Source organism: Acomys minous (genome assembly GCF_964271855.1).
Source record: "Acomys minous genome assembly, chromosome: 7".
Lineage (NCBI taxonomy): Eukaryota > Metazoa > Chordata > Mammalia > Rodentia > Muridae > Acomys > Acomys minous.
Window position 1 is genome coordinate 126034118 of NC_140488.1, and position 20442 is coordinate 126054559.

Genomic DNA, 20442 nt, shown 5'->3' on the forward strand with positions numbered 1-20442 from the left:
TAGCCTGTCTCTTAGCTTTTGATGTGATTATTAGTTATTAGTAATATGACATCTGTCTCACAAAAGAGAAATATTACAATTGATGTTAACAAAAGACATGTAAAGAAGTGGATGTAGACCCCTTTTAGTGTTCTGTGAAGGAAAAAATATCTTGCCCTCTCTTGAGAAAAACTCACAGAAAATTTTCAGGAGTCTCATGACCCTTTGTGTGTTCTGTCTTCCCCAACAAAGTCCATTGTGGACGCCTGGAAGATCCTTTGAAGACCTCAAATCAAGAGCCCAAAGGTGATCCTCCAGGCAGAGGAGGAGGATCTAGACCATCCTGGGCTACTTATCAACACCCTGTCTGGGAAAAAATAAGTAAAAACAGATATAGAGTGGTCTACAGTGTCTCTCTCCTTTGAACTCAAACCTGAAATTTAAGACATGAAAGTCAGTATTGCAAATTCAAAGATCAAATAATGGCATCTCCATTTGTTCTATTTTGGTGGAAGTTTGCCGACCCTTTATCCGTTAATCCATAAACACCCGAGACTTCAGGTATCAGCCGCTGGGGAGCTAATATCTCCTTTGACTTTGAATGTGTTCCATAATTTAACACAACACCAAACTGAATATTGACATCTCAATAAACCACCCCCCTTTCTTACTATGGTGACTGATGAGAGAGTAGCAAAAAATTAAAATCTCCTAGGAGAGTGATTAAAGTCAATTGATGGAAGCTAAGTGACCTGGCACAGTTCCTCTAAGAATAGAGACATCTAGGATGAGTAATGGGATCTGGAATGAAGCAGCTGCCTGAAGCGTGTGGCTCCTGACTCATGTTTGTAAACTAAAGGGGGAGGAGCTAAACAAACACAAAAGAAAAAGTGAAGTTTGCATACCTCTGGTCTGGTAGGTAAACCAAGAGGCAGCTCCAAGCAACAGTTCTTCCTCTCCCTCTCCCTCCCCCTCCCTCTCCCTCTCTCCCTCTCCCTCCCCCTCTCTCTAATTTGTTTTTAATGTATATGAGTGTTTTGCTTGTGTTTGTGCACCAAATATATGCCTGATACTGGCCAGAAGAGGGAGTTAGATCCCCTGAAGTTACAAAGGTTACTGGGAATTGAACTTGGGTCCTCCGAAAGAATAACCAGTGCTCTTAATTGCTGCCTCATCTTTCTGGACCCAAGAGTTCACATTTTCAGTGATATTCTCTGAACTCTTTGAAGTTTACCTATTAAGTTTTACAAAAGCTGGCAGTCTTAATTATAGGTGCAAATTATTTTAAAGTAAATGTCACAACTGTCATTTTAAAATATTTCTGGGGGTTGGCAAGATAACTCAGTGGGTCAAGGTTGCTTGCCACCGAGGCTACCAACATGAGTTAGCTCCCCCAGATGCAAATGGTGGAAGGAGAGAACAGACTCTTTCAAGTTGTCCTCTGACCTCCATGAGCATGTTAGGGCACATGCATACCCACACATGCACATATACACATAATAAAGGCTTCAGTCTAAAACATTGTTCTTCACCACTCCCTTTGAATATATTTGAAAATGGTCACTGGAATAAAATTCCATCCCAGTGAGTGAGTTTAATGAGCTTTGAGTATTTTGTAATAGGAACTTTCACTTTTATTGTTTTTCTTTACCAGCATGTATAATAATGATAAATAATCATGTGTTTTCAACATTTATTCTAGTCCCTTCTTAGTATTTCAACTATACTTTCTTCCCTCAGAACTGAGCGAGACAGACATACACGCACATGTACACAGTGATTCCTAACCCAAAGGGGGAAACCACCAAAGGTAGATTGTATTGAATCCTCGAAGTTCTGTTGGGAAAGGGAATGGATAATTTTGCAGTCAAGGAAGGTTCCACGGAGGAGAGAGCATGAACATGTGTACAGGCCAAAAAGTGCAAGGAATGCACAGTGGCTTTAGGGAGCTAAAGAGTGAATGGCAGACGATTGACAGTGCTAGCACCTGAGTTTGGAGTGGCAATATAAGTTATTTCAACTGTCGGTAGACACCGGAGAATTTTGAGCAGGGTAGTCAAGATTTAGGCCTTTCTGTGACAACCCTTTGTGGAGGTTGGATCGTAGGAACTAGTAGTAGAATCAGGGACAACTACTACTGAAGAGCTGTTTTAGGGCTGGGGAGATGGCTCAGAGGTTAAGAGCACTGACTGACTGCTCTTCCAAAGGTCCTGAGCTCAATTCCCGGCAACCACATGGTGGCTCACTACCATCTATAATGTGATCTGACTCCCTTTTCTGGCTTGCAAGTGTACATGCAGGCACAGCACTATATACATAATAATAAATAACTAAATCTTAAACAACAACAACAAAAGAGTGATTTTAGTTTTGTTACAGAGTAGGTAGAAGAAAAAGAAGGTGCATTCTCTATGCCATATCTAGTAGGCAGATGTTGACATTTATCTATGTGACCCCACACAGTAGAAATTAGATTACAAGTGATTACATGTTAGTATGTTGGTGCTACTATCAGGCATATATGTACTCCGCCTTACCTTTGGCTCAGTCTTCCATAGACACTGAGGCAATTGTACTGCCTTGTGTTACGCTCCTCTTACTGATCTCATCCTGCCTCAACATATCACCTAATAAATGTTTTTACAGTGTCTAGTTTAGTATGTAGACATTTATTGTTGTGCTTGTCAGATATTTTTTTCTGTTGCAGATGACAAAAACTAACCTCAAATACCCTTAAAACACAAACGGGAATGTTTTCCTCAAATAATAAAAAATTCCAGCAAGTTGTTCTAAATTCAGACATGGCTGGATTCAGGAGCTTAAGAGATAAAATTTTACATTTCATGGCTTTGTTTTACTTTGAATGGGTTTATTTTCTCTTATCAGTCCTATATTGCTCTGTCACTATGACACACTATATGAGAAAATTCAACTTTTTTTAAAAAAAGGATGATTTTGACTCCTAGTTTCAGAAATACCCCTGTGGTCACAGCCCCATTGTTGTGGTCCTATGACCACACAGTACATCATGGTGGGAACATAGAGCTGTTTGTTTCATGGCTAGAAATCAAGAATAAAGAGGTGCCCATGTCCTAATATCTCCTTCAGGGTCTTGTTCCAATGACCTAACTTCCACTCATTAAGTCCCACCTTCTAAAGGTTCTTCCTTCTCACAGAAGTGCCACAGACGATGGTTTTGTTTTTGTGATAAAATACTCTGACAAAAAGCAACTAAGGGAGAAACGGCTTTATTTTAGGTCACAAAACCAGGTTATGGTCTATCATAGCAGGGAAGTCAAAGTAGCAAGAACTTGAAATGGTTAGTCACATCACATCCATGGTGAAGAGCAGCAAGAAATAGACACATGCAAGCTCACTTATGTTTACTCAATTTCTCCATTCTTAAAATTAGCTCAGGACCCCCTGCCTAAGGAATGGTGCCACCCACAGTGGATCTTTTCACATTAGTTAAGATAGTCTCCCCCCCCCCCACCCCTGACCACCACCAAAGATACACCCAGAGACTAAGCCAATATAGACAATCTCTCATTGAGATTCTCTTCTCAGGTAATTCTCTTCCCTTGGCAACTTGACAGGGCTAACCATCACAACTGGGAACCCAGCTGGTCAGTTTTACTCTTCCTCCTGATTCTGGAAGCAACTTTGTTTGAGGAGGGGAATTGGAGCTGTAGAGGATCTAACCCAGGGCCTTATGTATGCTAAGGAGGGGTTTTACTATTGTGCTACACACCCTGCCCTTCTCCTTCTGTTAATACAACATTAGCTTTGTGCTATGGGCACTCATACAATTAGCTGGTTGCTGTTAAAAGCTAACTGTATGAGAGCAGGTTACATCTCTGGGTCACAGGGTAGCTGCTGGAGGAGGGAGCAATTTGGAAGAGAGGGGAGGCTCTGTGTCAAGATTTGTTGGGATTCTGAGGGTGGGAGTATATGTGTAAAGGGAGCTGAGTCAATTCACATGTGGGAGTAATGGCTAATAAAATTAGTTCAGCAAGCTTTATTAAACACAGAAGCCCAATAAATAAATCCTTGTTGAATCCCGTCTAGTTTGGTTTGGTCTTTTGTCCAAGTTGGTTAAGTGTTTTTGCGGTTCTAGTGTTAGATCACCACCCATACAACAGACCTTATGCTCCTCCCTCCCTCGAATGCCCTCTGAGAAGCAGAGTATATTACTATTTCAGCATCTCTGTTCTCTTACGTTGTTAAACTTTATCCCATCCTCAGCTTTTGAGAGCCGTCATGGTAGCGCCACTAGCCAGGAAGATGGTGTGAACATTGGTTCTTAGCTTGTATGAAGACTTTACCCTTTGTTTTCCTTTTACCAGAACAAAATCATGGCATTGAATATGTGTTTTAAGAGTATATGTACCTGTCTAGGATGCCATGTGCCCTGGTTTCTCTGGATACCCTCCAGCATTGTACCCTGACCCCCCCCCCCAGTGAAATTTCCTGCCTCCTTAACCTCAGCTGATGACCTGCAAAGATACTAGTTTACCTATCCCAACTCTGAGTTGAGTAATACGCTGTATCTTAGATTCGAAGCAGCTCCCCACCCCATAACTATAATTCTATTTTTAAAGCATACCCGACATTTCCCACTTGAATCATTCCCAAAGTTCATTCTATGCATGTCTGATTGACTTCTATGGGGGTTTCCTGGAGACTCAGCAGAAGAGCATGCCTACTAATGAAGCAAGCTCTAGTAAATGGTAAACTTGTAGTGTTAGCCTGGCATAGTACAGGTATCTGTAGAGATAGATAGTATTTGTACTTTAAGTATCTTAGCAAAATATTTCATTTTATGAGTCAGTAAAGTCAGCACATTTATTTTACATTCATTCAGTATCTAACTAGGCCAGGGCTTCACCAGAGCAGTAAACTTTCTCTTTAGGATGTTTATAGTATGGGATTGATGTATACGATTATATCAGAAAGCTAACCAGTACGCATGGTCCAGATATTCAGTGTGGTTCAGAAGGCAAACTGGTCTGCAGGTATGAGATTTAGATTGAGATCCAGTTTGTTTGTTTGTTTGTTTGTTTGTTGCCTGTGTGTGTCTAACACTATTGTTTAAAAGGGCTTTTCTTTCTCCCATGGACTATCTTTAGATGTTTCTCAGGACTAAGTTTGCCATATTCCCATGGTCCCCTTTCTGAAGTCTAATCTGTCCATCCATTTGTGCATCTATTCCTCTACCTTTTGTTAGATTCAAACATGGTTAGCATCATTATACCTTTATGGGGAACTAACTGTTGTGGGTAGTTGTCTGTCTGTCCCACTGCCATGAGATGGACAATAATTTAGTCACAAGCTGCTCCGTATCCTGGTTCCTAGAAGAAGAAAAGCGCAAAATCCCATTTGACCAAGGGTTGATACAAAGTATCCATGAGAAAGAAACATTTGGTATTTAGAAGCCACTGATATTTCAGCACTGTTTATTACCAGAGCATAGGGGCTCCAGCCTTGGGATTAATACATTCTAGACCTTTGAGCTCTGTTCTTTTTTCTCATTCTCATTTACTTTTTCTAGACAGAAACTAAAAAGAAGTAAAGAAAGAATGTAAAAGAGGCAAATGACTTGGTGCAGGACTGGGCATGCTTCATGCAAGGTACACAGAGTTTGGTATAGTAAAACAGAAACATTTATATGAGTGAGCACATCTGTCTGTAATCACAGAGCTTGGGAGGCTGAGACAAGATGATGCTGAGTTCCAGACGTACCTCAGTTACAAATGGAGGCTCTCTCTCAATTGTTTTTCATCAGCAGTACTCTCAGTAATGATAAAAGGGAGTACTCCCACACCTTCTTTTCAGAATTACGGTAATGGTCACACGGTACTCATTGTGAATTCTTCTGGCAGTGTATCTTTATTACCTCAAATTATGAGTGCATGAAAAAGAAATAATATGAATAAAGAGTGTTTAATTCTTTAACATTAAACATACAGTTATTCACATATATCAGAAATATTCCAAAGTGCTTAATACATATTAATTCATGTAATCCTCACAAACTGCCCTCATGAGGTAAGAGGTACTGGTATAATCCCTACTTGACAGAGAGATGCTGAAGGCACTTACTGAAGGTCACACGTGTTTTGTGATAGAGCTTTGAACAGACTGAGTCTAGAGTCTGTGCTCTTCAGCATGATACATGGACAGTTATGTTATTAGTGCCTCCTTGGAAAGAAATTGGAAGTTAGCTAACAGATGAGCAAATCAGTGACTGCTTCCCAAAAGACAGAGAAATGAAGTAAACCTAACAGTGGCAATGCAGTGCCACTTTACTCCCATTAAACTGACAAAAAATGAAAATGTTAAAAGTACATACACATAAAGCCTGTCAACCTAGAAATTCTGCTTTGAAAATTCCGCTCTATACCAAAAAGCCCCCTGTAGAATAGGTGTTGTTTATGGTATGTATAAAGTACTTGAAGCTGTGAATGCTCCCATGTTCCAGGAATGATAGTCATTCGTATTTTTAGAGTTACTAGCAAATATTATTTATACTGAATGTTGAGATACAGAGCTGAAATTGGCTATCTTTAAGATGTTAGGATGCTAGCCGTGAATTAAATTGATGCCGAAACAACCATTATTCTCAACATTAAGCAAAAGCCAGTGTGTTGATGAGATTCGTGCTCTTCACTCTCTAAATGTTAAATGAAGGCCTAACCCCAAAGTATCTGTATACATCTGTAAATAGAGTCTTTAAGAAGGTGATTCAAGCTAAATTATGCCACAGTGGTGGATCTTGATTATAGATTTGATATGAAAAGTTGCCTGCAAATTCATGAGTAAAATCTTGAAGAAGCACTGTCTTGTGGCTATCTTTAGATCATCGAGGGGTGTCTCCTTGAAGTCTCTTCACTTTTGTTGTTGTTCTTGTTGGGTTTTTTTTTTCTGCCGATGAGGTGATATATATGCTGAAGCCTCACCCCCATGGTGAGGGTACTGGGGTGAAAATCTTTGGGATGTCATCAAATTGTGATGACGAAACCTTCTTGAATAAAGTTCATCCCTGTTTAAAAGACAAAAAAAAAAGCGCCTTCTGTTGAAAACAGTGTATGTTATAAGGATGTTTATTATTGTACTTTTGTAGTGGTAATATAATCCCTCAACTGTAAATGGATACCTTTCATAAGGGTAGGTACATTCCTGGGTGCATTATTAAGTGTATCTACCATAGAATATTATGCAGCTCCAAGGTCTCTTAAGTTTGAGTTTTTCCAGATGGCTTAAGGGGATCTCATCAGGTTCAGTTGAATGAGAAATGCCAGGTGAGCAGTGCTCTATCATTAAAAACTGACACCGTCTAAAAAAAGTTTCTGTGTGAGCAAGAATTTATACCAAAGCATATGTATATGTATCACTTTATTGTAATATTTACTATCAATAGCCAGTTTTAATAGCACAAAGAAAAAAGGAAAAATATATACAGGGTTGTTACATGAACTGTCTTTTCAGATTGCTAATATGAACAGGAAGCAGCATACCAAAAAGAGAAGGGGAAAAGCTGAAATAGCCATATGATTATAGCTACATATTTCTACATTGTTATATGATGGTTTCGTTATAATAGTTTTTTTACTGAAAATGGATTTTTTTTCATACAATAGATTCTGATTATGCTTCTCCCTTCCTCAGCTCCTTCCGGGTCTTCTTCACATATCCTCACGCCCAAACTTAACTGGAAAGCAACATATAGATAAAAAGGATAATACCAGAAATGTAAACCTGGCTTAGACAAATCTATCCCCCTCCTCCTTGCAATGTGCATTTGTCTTTGTCTTGTAGACCACCAGATTGGTATCAGATTCCCCTCCCCATTTGCATACCAGTGTCAAACAAAGGCCCCAGGCCTCTTTTTTAAAAAAGGGGCCTGTTTGGGTGGCTCACAGGACTCAGTGGGGCAGACCATCTCCAGGTAGGGGAAGAAAGCAAAGACAACAGTCCTAGAATATTTTATTAGAAAGGACCGCAGAACCTGGTGCAACAGAGTACCTACAAGTCTGTAGACATCGCAGTTCTTAGGAGTCACACCGAATGGAAATTTCCACATCTTCTTGTTGCATAATGCATCATGTTTCATAGATTTGAAGCAGTAAGCAGATAAAGTATTCTTTTTGTTGAGTGCAGTAACATCCCAATTTTTCATGGATTCTGTGTCTTTGGTTTTGAGTGTGAGGATCCTCTAAAGCATCCAACCTGTTTTTCTGTAGTTTCATGAGGGGCACAGGCAGTCTAGTCTTAGATAAAGATGAAGTAAGGTGAGGATTAGTAAGCAGAATAAAAGACATGGCTTTAAGTTAACAGGACAGTGGCATTTTATAATCTAAACCACACTTGACAATGTGTGTGCTGTTACTCCTGTGTCTTTGGAAAGCTGTTTTAGACTCAAGGTTAGTGGGGCATGCCTGGAAGAGGCTGATTTCTTATTTACGATTTCCTGATGTTTTTTTCTGTCACAAGCTTACCCAACAGGCCTCACAACAGATAAAAGTGTGTATGCTATGCATATAATGTTGGTGAATAATGATTCTTTTAGACTCAACAATCCACTATTGGAATGAGATTTGTACTTACAGCCCCTCAAGACTTTACCTGTCATTGCCTTTAAAACCATTGTAGTTGTTGACTGGAGAAGTGGATTTCAGTACATTGAATGTTGTTGCTCCTGCAGGTAGTATATGTCAAGTTTTAGATATTTTTTAATAGAAGATGTGGATTAGTTAAAAGAGAAAGCAAAATATTTAATTTCTTGGGTGGGACCATGTGAAGCACTGTCAATATTTTTTACCTAATAGTTTGCCAGCATCCTTTTGAAATTACTCAGTGGAATTATATAGTACCCTCTCAATAATGGTTGTTGTTTTGGTTTGATTTATGCTTGGATTGAACCAGGGCCTCATGCACATGCTAGGCAAGTACTGTATTTCTGAGCTGTCTATTTTGTTTAGCTTGTCAGAACCCCTCAACTTGTATATTATATTGGCTGGTTTTATTTGTCATCTAGATACAAGCTAGAGTCATCAGGGAGAAAGGAGCCTCAGTTGAGGAAATACCTCTCGTGAGATCCAGTGTCAAGCAAAGACCCCACAGCTTGAAAGACATAGACCCATTTAGGTGGCTCACAAAAACCAGTGGGTAGGAGTACAGGTAATATAGTAAGCTGGCAAGTAAGATTTTTTTTTTAAGGTGGCAAAGTTCTAATTGTAAAAAGCATATTTTATAGCACACATATTTCTTTGTATAATTTCAGAAGTTAGCTAACTTCATGTGACTCATTTCTTAACCATTTTATTTGTGGGATCAGAGACTTTTTTGGGGAGGGGATTGGCTTTAAAAATATTGGACTGAGCTGGGCGGTGGTGAAACCCCAGCACTTAGAGAAGCAGAGGCAGGTGGATTACTGTGAGTTCAAGGCCAGCCTAGTCTACAAAATGAGTCCTGGACAGCCAAGGCTACACAAAGAAACCTTGTCTAAAAAAAAAAATAGTGGACTGGGCATAAAGCTCAGTGGTAGGATGTTTGCCTAACTTGTATGATGTTCCATGTTCAATCCCCAGTACTCCCAAATACAAATAGTTTTATTGACATATAATTTAGTTACTATACAATTTGTTTACTTAAAGTGCACAATTGGTTTTTAGTGTACTCATGGGGGTTATACGTCTCTCACCACAATTTGTTCGAGGTTGATGTGGTGTATTTTGATGCTAATTACTGCTTGCTGTCTCTGTGCGCCATCCTGTACCTTTTCTAAGATCCTAACCTGTTTGACCAATAAAAGGCCATCACACCTGGGCAGGGCAAGTGGGATAGGCGTGGCTAAGGTTCCAGGGCTTGGGGAGACCGACAGAATCTGAGGAGGAGGAGACCTGAGGAGAAGGGAGAAAAAGAAGGTTGCGCCATGGGTTGGGTGGAGGAGAAAAACATGGCCAGGATGGATGGAGACTTGGCCCAGATGATGGTAATTAGCAAGTATTTGGGATATATATATTGTTGTTGTTGTTCTTGGTTTTTTGTTTGTTTGTTTGTTTTCGAGACAGGGTTTCTCTATGTAGCCTTGGCTGTCCTGGACTTGTTTTGTAGACCAGGCTGGCCTTGAACTCACAGGGATCCTCCTGCCTCTGCCTCCCGAGTGCTGGGATTAGAGGCATGCGCCACCACTGCCCGGCACAATATAAATGGGAGGTAGCTTGATAGAAATTATTAGAAGCAGATGGCATGGGATTGAAACAGAAATCCCATACCTGCCCCACTATGGGAAGTAGTTCAGGGGATTAATATCTGCCCTGCCCCAGGTTAACTAAGGCTATTTTTTGTTTATATTATATATAACTTTTAAAATATTTTATTAATTTATTCAGATTACAACTCAATTGTTATCCCATCACTTGTATCCTCCCATTCCTCTCTCCCTCCTGCTTTCACCCTATTCCCCTCCCCTAGGTCTAAGACTGAGGGGGACCTCCTCCCCCACTGTATGGTCATAGGCCATCAAGTCTCATCTTGGTAGCCTGCTTATTCTTTCTTTGAGTACCACCAGGCCTCCCTACCAAGGGAAGGTGGTCAAATGTGGAGCACCAGAGCTATTTTAAAATATAACAGGTGTCCACATGTTGGCAAGGATGTGGAGAGAGAGGAACACTCCTTCATTGCTGGTGGAAATGCAAACAAGTACAACTACTTTGAAAAGCTATCTGGTGCTTTCTCAGAAAAATGGGAATAGGGCTTCCTCAAGACCCAGATATCCCACTCCTTGGAATATACCCAGAAAATGCCCTACCACACAACAGGGAAATATGCTCAACTATGTTCGTAGCTGCTTTATTCATAATACCCAGAACATGGAAACAGCCTAAGTGTCCCTCAGTAGAAGAATGGACTAAGAAACTGTGGTACATACTACTCAGCTATTAAAAACAAGGAATTCCTGAAATTTGTGGACAAATGGATTGAACTAGAAATTATCATAATGAGTGAGTTCACGCAGAAGCAAAAAGAGACAAACAGTATATACTCACTTATATCGAGACACTAGTCCAAGGGATACATCCCATGAAAAACTTTACTTACCAGGAAAGTGGGTCAGAGGGGAAGACATCCTATTGAGACTTTAGGTGAGAGTAGCATGGAAGAATGGGGAAATAGAAGGATCCAGAGGGTTCTGGAAACCTACAAGAAGAACTTTATGACAGGCAGATCTGGGTCCTGGGGTCCTCCTCAAACTAAGGCACCAGCCAAGGAAAATATAGGCAGTAAACTTTGAACCCCTACCAAGACCTAGCCAACGAACATGATATCCTCCACCATTGAGTGGAGAGTGAGATCTGACTCTCACACAAACTCTGGTGCCCCTTTTCTGACCACGTCCCCTGGATGGGGAGGCCTGGCGGCACTCAGAGGAAGGATAGCAAGTTACCAAGAAGAGACTCGATACCCTATGAGCATATATAGGGGGAGGAGGTCTCCATCAGTCACAGACATAGGGGAGGGGAGAAGGGGGGAAGTGGGAGGGAGGGAGGAATAGGAGGATACAAGGGAAGGGCGAACAATTGAGATGTAATATGAACAAATTAATAAAAAAATATAACAGGTGTCTGTGTCTTGATTGATTGCTAGCATGTTAGAAAACACTGCCGTAATAATAATTATAGGCCTAATAATGTCTATTAGCATGGCCTAATAATGTCTATACTGATAAAACTACAACAACAATTAACTTTACTTTCCTTTGTAAAGAAAAGAAAAAACCAGGCTGGAGAGATGGCTTAGCACTGGTTCTTGTAGAAGATCCAGGTTCAGTTCCTGCATCAATTGAAAAAATACTTGCCGTTTCTACTTTTCAGCATTTATGAATAATGCTGCTATGAACATTTATGTATAACTTTCCATAGGAAATTCCAAACCGTTTGTTGCTTTTGGTAGAACACACCAGTTTTATCACAGGTAATGAGGTCTCTCATATGTCCTCCTGCATAGATCTTCTGTTCAGATGATTGAGGTATCTGGATTGCAGACATGGTAGCTGAGGTCCAGAGAGGGCTGGTAGCTTTTCTGAACACAGAGTAAGAAGGTGGATCAGGGGCCCTGTTGCTCCCAAGTTCAGTGCTTTACCAACTGATATGGAAACATAAGGGCAAACAGACGTGAAGCCTGTAATGCACAGATTGGTAAAGCCTGGTAGACTTTTCTGTTGATGTATCTTCTCTTTTATCCATTACAACAGTGTGGTTTGGTCTGAAGATATTCTTTTTAAAAAGAATATGAGAATTAGAAAGTTCAGCTGGGCATGGTAGTGGTAGCTCCTTCCTGTAATCCCAGCATTTAGGGAGGCAGAGGCAGGCAGATATCTGTGAGTTCGAGGCCAGCCTGGTCTACAAGCAAGTCTAGGACAGTCAGGGCTACACAGAGAAACCCTGTTTCAAAAAAAAAAAAAGAATTAGAAAGTTCCTTAGACATTTTCTAGTCTTGTCTCCCAACTATATGAGTGAGACATCTGAGATACAGAGACAAGGAAGTCAGGTCCCTTTGCTTTGCTCTCGAGTCCTCATCCACCCACAAAGGATGATGCTAAGCATTTTTGTGTCTCTTCTCTAATAGAATCCAGTCACTGGGCTGTTAGCAGCCAGCCATGACCAGAAGGATGCCTGGGTACGGGACAACATCTATAGCATTTTGGCTGTTTGGGCCCTGGGCATGGCCTACCGCAAGAATGCTGACCGTGATGAGGATAAAGCCAAGGCCTATGAGTTGGAACAGGTAATAGTGACTGATATCAGTGTCTTGTCTGCTCAGTACCTTTTCTTGACCTGGAAAACACAGGAGGAAGTTGTTGTATGTGCAGAACAGTTAGGGTATAGACCTGTCCTTCATTTCTGCTATAGAATACTTTCTGAAGACATTGATGGTTGGAACCACACATTTATCTTTGTGTTTGAGATAAAGCAATGATTAATATCAAAGATCACTTTAAATGAAAAACAAAAGCATCCAAATTTACCCCAATATGTTTATATGCCTAACTAGTTTTGTTTTTCTTGTATGTGTATAAAATATCATTGTAAATTAATATGATTGCTTATGAAGAATTGATGCATGGCTATCTACCACATATACCAACTCCTCCCATTGGGCACCAAATGTGAAAAAGAAAGAGAAAAATTTGATGCATCAGAGCTTGCTATCCCAAACATGTGCTTTTCAGAGTGGTTACATTCCAAAGAATGTCTAAATGCTGTTGCCACTGCTTGAAACAATTTTGAAACTTCCTTTAAAAAATGCCTTTGCAGTTTGCCTCATTCCAGGAAGTCAGTCTTATTAATTCATAGTCATCCTTTAGATCTGAGCCAAATTGGTACTATTTAATTTTTGTGCCTATGTTATTTGCCATATAGCTCAATGAAGGTATTTTATTTAAGGTTTCCAGCGTGAGGGGAAAGATGTAACTCAGTGGTAAAATACTTGCTTGGCATACTAGAGGCCCTGGGTTCAGTCTTTCGTACTGAAATAATATTTTCCAAAATCAGATATCAAGATACCTAGGAAGACAAAGATTTAGTATTGGAAATATTCCACCCTGAGCACAGGAGATATTTTTCAAATGTTTTGGGTAATAGGGTTCACATAAGGAGCACTGAAACACAAAGGTATGATCATCTTGGCATGAGAACATTTGAGATTTATCTTTATAAAGATGGAATTTGGGGGATGGGAATTGAATGCAGGGCCTCCCACAAGATAAGCACACACTGTACCAACTGAGCATCCTAGTCCTGGGTTTACCTGTAATTCATACATTCCTGGATAACCTTCCTCACTAGTGGATGATTGGGCCCAGTTGTTGCTTGTTTATAACAACCAGAATGGGCATGAGTGATAAGCAGCATGGAGGAAATTTGACAACATTTCCTGTGGGAACACTAAGAAAAGAAGCTTATCAGTGTGAGCACAGTTTAGATTGCTCAGTGTGAAGTGATGAAATCACTTGGGTTTTGAGATATATAAAGTTTTTAATTTTGTAAATAAAAATCACTGACGGCTCTTCCAGGAACATTGCTGGTATAATAATTTGATGTCAAGCATCTTGTCGATCCCCCCCACTCTTTTACACACACACACACACACACACACACACACACACACACACACACACAAAGTTTGATTAAAATTTCTATTTCTTTATTGAAACCCAAGCAGACCACAATGTTTCATATTTAGTGTCTTTTACTATTTGATGTGTAGTTAATAAACTAAAAGATGGGGCCAGGCATAGTGGTATATGCCTTTAATCCCACTACTTAGGAGGTAGATGCAGATACATCTCTGTGAGTTCAAAGTGAGCCTAGTCTACATAGTGAGTTCCAGGCCATCTAGGACTGCATAGTGATACTCTATCTCAATAAATAAATACTAATGAAAACATCGTCCTTGATTAACGAAAATAATAATCACTGGGTATCTTTAATTAGGGGCACTTGGGGCTTAATTAACACAGTCTTTCATTGTGTGAGATTATCTCCTGCATTTGGGGACATTTAGGGACTCTGGTCCTGATCATCAAATTCCCATAATTTTCACCTCTGTCATTGTTATTATTAGAATACCTCTACCCCCACATTTCCAGATGCTTCCCCCACTACTGGGGTTTGGCAATATCACTCCAAGTTGGAAAGCACTCTATTTCTTCTGGAAATAGCTTTTAATTTGCGGGGAAGTCGGTTGGCAAGAATTATAACAGTGCTAACTTTACCTTGTATTTGAGGTAACATTTTCTGCCCTAACAGTTTATAAGAAAAATTAGGATTACATTCTCGAATCCTAGGATTTTAGAGGAGGAAGGGTCTAACTCCCATGCTTTTCCCTGACCATGTTGTCCCCTGGAAGGTGTGGTATGTACCGTGATACACCTAAGCCTGTAAATAGAAACTAGGGTAAAAGTACTACCCATCTTATAAGGCTGGTGTTGAAATTCAAATTAATAAAATTAAGTGGATAAGATGGCTAATTACTTAATGTACCATTATTATGACTGATGATGATAGTATTCAGTTGCCATATTATTAATAATCATATTATTTTAAAATGTATTTTAAATTGTCACTTGTATTTTGTATGAACTTTGCTCAATAGTTCAATAATGGTGTCACAAATGGCTCTTTTGGCAAAATATCATTACTTTTGGACAGGCATGGTAGGCTTAATTCATCCTGAGCATAACAAAAATAAATTATTAAGAAATGTTAACAATAGAGTTCCAGAATACTAAGCCTATGAGAATGTCAGTTGGGAGTCACTGAATTCCAGAGGCCAAAGATACATCTGATCCAACCCTTTTATTTGAGATAAATCACTTTGTCAAAATGTTTATTTTGTGATGGAGTAGAAAAGTCTCAATAATGTGAACAACCAGAATATTTATGTACGGTTGGGATCAGTCATTTGCCGATCACTGACAGATAACACTGGCTTATTGGTCAAGTAGGAGTAAATGGTTTTCTTGAAGCAAGAAACCTAAGCCTTGTTATTGATGCCCCTTTATTTCTCCAGAACGTAGTGAAGCTGATGCGAGGTCTTCTCCAGTGCATGATGAGACAGGTATGTGGAATGTGATAAACCAGCACCACAGAGCATTGGAATGTATGCTTGTGTCATTTTAATTGGGATGGCATGCTTGTTACATTTGGAACTTTCTCAAGACAACAAACAAGAGAATTTTGCTTACTTTCTCTTTTAAAAATTATCCCCAATAATTTTATTATGCTATAGAACCAGTCTCAAATGTCATTTTTGAAGACCCTCAAAAATTTATGTGTACAAAAGGAGAGCACGCCTTTTTAAGGAAAAGAGTATTAAAAACCACTCAGAAAGCCATGCACTGCTTACTGTTGATTCTGTGTATTTTTAAACTCAAGGGCTTGAGTTTTTAAAATTGTCATTATTGAGGATGAGTCAGTGGGTAAAGGCACCTATCATCAAGCCTGAAGACCGGAGGTCAGTGCTAGGACCCACATGCCTAATGGAGAGAAACAATTTCCACAAGTTGGTCTCTAACCTTCATATGTATGCCCACACAATACACATATACACAAAAGATAAATACATGTAATTCATTTTTTAAAAATGGCATTATTGTTGACTGATATCTTTAGTATAGGGTACTATACACAGAACCTTATATATGCATCTGCACTGGGTCAGATATGCATGACACCCCATCCTTAGTGGAGTAGCCAAAGACATTGTGCTCTTTTCTTTGGCATGTTAAGAAAAGAGAAGTTGAAATTTAAACAGGTTCTTTTTCTTCCTTCCCTATGTTCTTGAGAACCTACTATGCACTGCTGCTGAGGAGTCTGTAGACAAGGACCCCTTTTGACCTGAGCCTTACCTATGCAGGGCTATCTGAAAAGTCTGTGGGCTGAGGTACTTCCATTGAATGAATGGGAAGACTCTCCATCAGAGCCCATGTGTAGTGCTCATTAGCAGCTTCTTCCCATCTGCCTGGCTCCCAGAGATAGCACATAAGAAGTCTAGCATCTGCACTGATTATCCCTAGATATGCCCTCTGCCCCCTGTGAACCTGTATGGAGCCAGTTTGCTTTCTTCCTCAGGTAGACAAAGTGGAGAAGTTCAAGCACACTCAGAGTACCAGGGACAGTCTACATGCCAAGTACAACACTGCCACCTGCAGCATTGTGGTAGGTGATGACCAGTGGGGCCATCTCCAGGTGGATGCTACCTCCCTCTTCCTCCTGTTCCTGGCCCAGATGACTGCCTCAGGTGAGCCAGGGCCATTTGAGTGACAAATGAGAAAGTGAAGGGGGCAATGTCTATTTCTACTATTATAACAAAACACCCAAAACACTAGGAAATTTAAACAGCATGGAAGGTTTTTTTCTCACAATTCTAGAGGCTGAAAAGCCCAAGATTAAGGTACTGACAAGTTCAAGTATCTGTTGAGAGCTGCCTTGTCTGAAGAAGTAGAAAGGTGTGTCTTCACACAGCATATAAATTGAGAGCTGAATGTTCTGTGAAGTCTCTTTCATAAGGCTCCTAATCCATCCATGAGGGAGGACCCTAATGGCCTAAACTCAAATAGGCCCCCAGAACGTAGTACTATCACATTATCAAAACTGAATTTCCGAGAGACATACTCAGAACATACCAAGTAGTACTATGTTAGTACTAATAGGACTAGAATTGATAGTAGGTTATACAGAGGAAAAGCATGCTTCCCTGTGGTGTCATGTGCATCTGTGTTAGGGCAGAAAATGCACCCAGTCTGAGACCTGTAGGCAATGAAATGAGGCTCGACCTGGGCATGTGCAGATTTTGCTTTGGCTCACTCAAGGCAATGCCGCTGACACTTCTGGGCTAAAATATTTGCTTTGTTTGAATCTTCTCCGCATAAATATAACATGGTCTGGAGAGTCTATGCTTCCTTATCGCTGACTTTTCCCATAGGTACACCTGCAGTGGTGGAGCTCCCACCCCAGACTGAGTGCAAAGTTAACTGCTGATGATAAAAAAAGTAAAGACAGGATAAAAATACTTATTTGTTGGCAAACTATTTGTTGTGTGTAACTAGCAAGTCTCTTCACGACATCACTTTATAACCTCATTGCTTTTCTTTGTTAGGCTTACGTATTATTTTTACCCTTGATGAAGTGGCCTTCATACAGAATCTTGTGTTTTACATAGAAGCTGCATATAAAGTTGCTGTAAGTATCCTTGCTAAAGACTGATATTTTAGCATCAACCCTGTGCTCTTTTAAAAAGTTTTTTTTTGAGATTATAATATAATTATATCATTTTCTTCTTCCCTTTCCTCCTTCCAAACCTTTCCATAGGCCCTGCCCCCTGCTTTCTTTTAAAATCATGGCCTTTTTCTTTAATTGTATACACACATACACACACACACACACACACACACACACACACACTTAAATATCTAACTGTAACCTGCTCAGTCTGTATAATGTTACTTATATGTATATTTCAGGGCTGACCATTAGGTGTTGCTCTTCCCTGGGGAAGAAGGATTCTCCCACTGTCACTGTTCCTTAGTTGTCTGTGGTTGAGGCTTCCTAAGCCTTTCCCCTCCCATGTTAGCATGTCTGTTGGTGTCATATTTGCTCAGGTCATGTTTAGGAGCAGTACTGGCTCTTGTTGGGTTTGGGTCTTTCAGTAGTGTATGTAGCATTCTGAAATAATATGTGACACTTGGGTTTTTTAATGAAAATATGAATCACCAAAAGTTAGGTATATGTGTATTGTCTTCTGTGTGACAGTATTCTGAATTAATTCATATGAATTGGTCTTTAATACCATGTGTGTTCAGTGAGTCACTTTTGACCTTGGCCTCAATTATTTGCTAAACATTCTTTTACAGAAAAGGTAATGCTAAAAATAGTTTTCGAAATTATTTTAAATAAGCATTGGCCAAATATAGGGGCAGCACTGTAATTTTACGAAAAGTAAAATATTTCATTCGCTGAAAATTGAGTTTGTTACAAGTTAGTGCATTTTAGAAATAAGCATTTGGAGTGTGTTTATGTTTGTTCCACTTGAGTATTTTCTTCTAAAATTCTATACAGAGGCCACTAAAGCTGAACTTGAGCAAGAACAGAATGTGAGTATGTAAAACCACAATGTTGAAAGCCTTTGAGAAGCCGTACTCATGGTTCACTGCATCTGTGCTAACATAAAGAAATTGCTTTTCCATAGTATTTGTCAAGTACTCCCCACCTCTGATAGCTGTCTTTCCCCCAGGATTACGGAATGTGGGAACGTGGAGATAAGACTAATCAGGGCATTCCAGAACTGAATGCAAGCTCTGTGGGAATGGCCAAGGTGACAGTCCTGTTTGTTCTTCTTCTGTGTGTGTTTACTGCTTTGCTTTGGTTCTTTTCTTTAAGGATTTGGATTTAATACGACACTTCTTTTTTCAAAAGTCAGCAGCAAGTATATGAAATCCAAGTGGCACCTGTACCCCAGCCAAGTGAATTATAGGTCAAGAAAATAGGTTTCCAACAGTGAAATCGGCATGTGACAGAAAAATAAGTGTTTTCTGCCCTAGCTATTTGGTGTGCAACCCATGGGTCCAAGTTCTTGCTGTTAAGCTGTGCAAGTGATGGATAGTCGTCTCCTTTCTAGGTCACAGTGAATGTTAAAGAATAGGAGCATTTTGTAGGCAAGACACACATCTTCAAGTCTAAAAGGTTGGAGAAATAACAAAAAGTGAAGTTAACCAGATAGAAAGATAGCAGAGCCCTAGCACTTGGGAGACAGAGGCAGGTGAATCTCTGTGAGTTTGAGGCCAGCCTGGTCTACAAAGTGAGTCCAGGACAACCAAGACTACATAGAGAGACCCTGTCTCAAAAAATCAGAAAGAAAGAATAGAATAGAAAAGAAAAGAAAAGAAAGGGGAAAGGAAGGAAGGCAAGAAGACAGATGTCAGGGGAATGGTAAGATACTGGGAACACTGAGAACGTTCCCTGAATGTATTTCAACTGAAAATCATCTATAAAAGTGCACTCCAAGCCAGCACTGCAATGTGTGGCTTGAATCCCAGCTTCCAGAGTGCTGAGGCAGGATGGTACCTTGAACCCATGAGGTTGGGGCCAACCTGGACAGCACAGTGAGGTCCTATTACAAAAAGGAAAAAAGAGAAGAGAGGGGAGGAGACAAGAGAAATGGAAACAGAAGAAAAGGAAGGGGAGGGAAAGGAAAGAAGTCTTAAAGCCAAACAGTTTACCCATGGGGCACATCCAGCCTATAAGCCACTGGTGTGAATGTCTTGCCAAAAACATTTAGTGTACCTCCTTCCTGCCTCCTTCTCAACACAGGCATGAACTGCTTAGACAACGCGAAGGCTCCAGAGCCACAGTTTTAAAAACAACAACGAATATACTCTGTTACAGCAAACTGACAGAATAGGTGCTTTTTAGTGAAAACCAAATTAACTTTCTCAATTAACTATGAGGTAGGTTAACTGCTAAAATAGGTGAAAGAAAAGCCAATCTTGAATTCATTTTTAGTGTCCTACACATGATGGTATATTCTTGTTCCATCTGTTGATAGAACAGTAATTTTATATGTATGGGGTCAAGTTTTCCTGTTTCTTTCTTATTCATAGAATGAGTGGTATCATACTGGAAAGCTGTGGGCTGCTTAATGAAGAGAGGCCATGACAGTAGGATTTTAGCTAGATTTAAAAGTCATTCTTCATTGTCATTAGGAAAAACATGTAGATTGCTTAATGAAAAATGAGAGCCACATTGTGTCTATTAAAAAGGAAAGTAATTCTTACCCGTTTTTGTAGGCAGCACTTGAGGCAATTGATGAACTAGATCTTTTTGGAGCCCATGGAGGACGCAAATCGGTGATCCATGTACTACCTGATGAAGTGGAACACTGCCAGGTAACAGTCAGAGC

At 40.0% G+C, this 20442-nt stretch overlaps 1 protein-coding gene across 6 annotated transcripts in view; it reads left to right on the forward strand.

Moving 5' to 3' along the window:
• The window catches only part of PHKA2 (phosphorylase kinase regulatory subunit alpha 2), an 82800-nt gene that overhangs the window by 10986 nt on the left and 51372 nt on the right, over positions 1-20442 (forward strand). For all 6 annotated transcript variants that reach the window (XM_084790644.1, XM_084790643.1, XM_084790646.1 and 3 more), the window contains 6 exons: positions 12610-12768; positions 15556-15603; positions 16617-16785; positions 17644-17726; positions 18778-18858; positions 20330-20428. In XM_084790644.1, coding sequence (XP_084646770.1) covers positions 12610-12768; positions 15556-15603; positions 16617-16785; positions 17644-17726; positions 18778-18858; positions 20330-20428 — 639 coding nt within the window. The remainder of the gene's footprint in view (positions 1-12609; positions 12769-15555; positions 15604-16616; positions 16786-17643; positions 17727-18777; positions 18859-20329; positions 20429-20442) is intronic.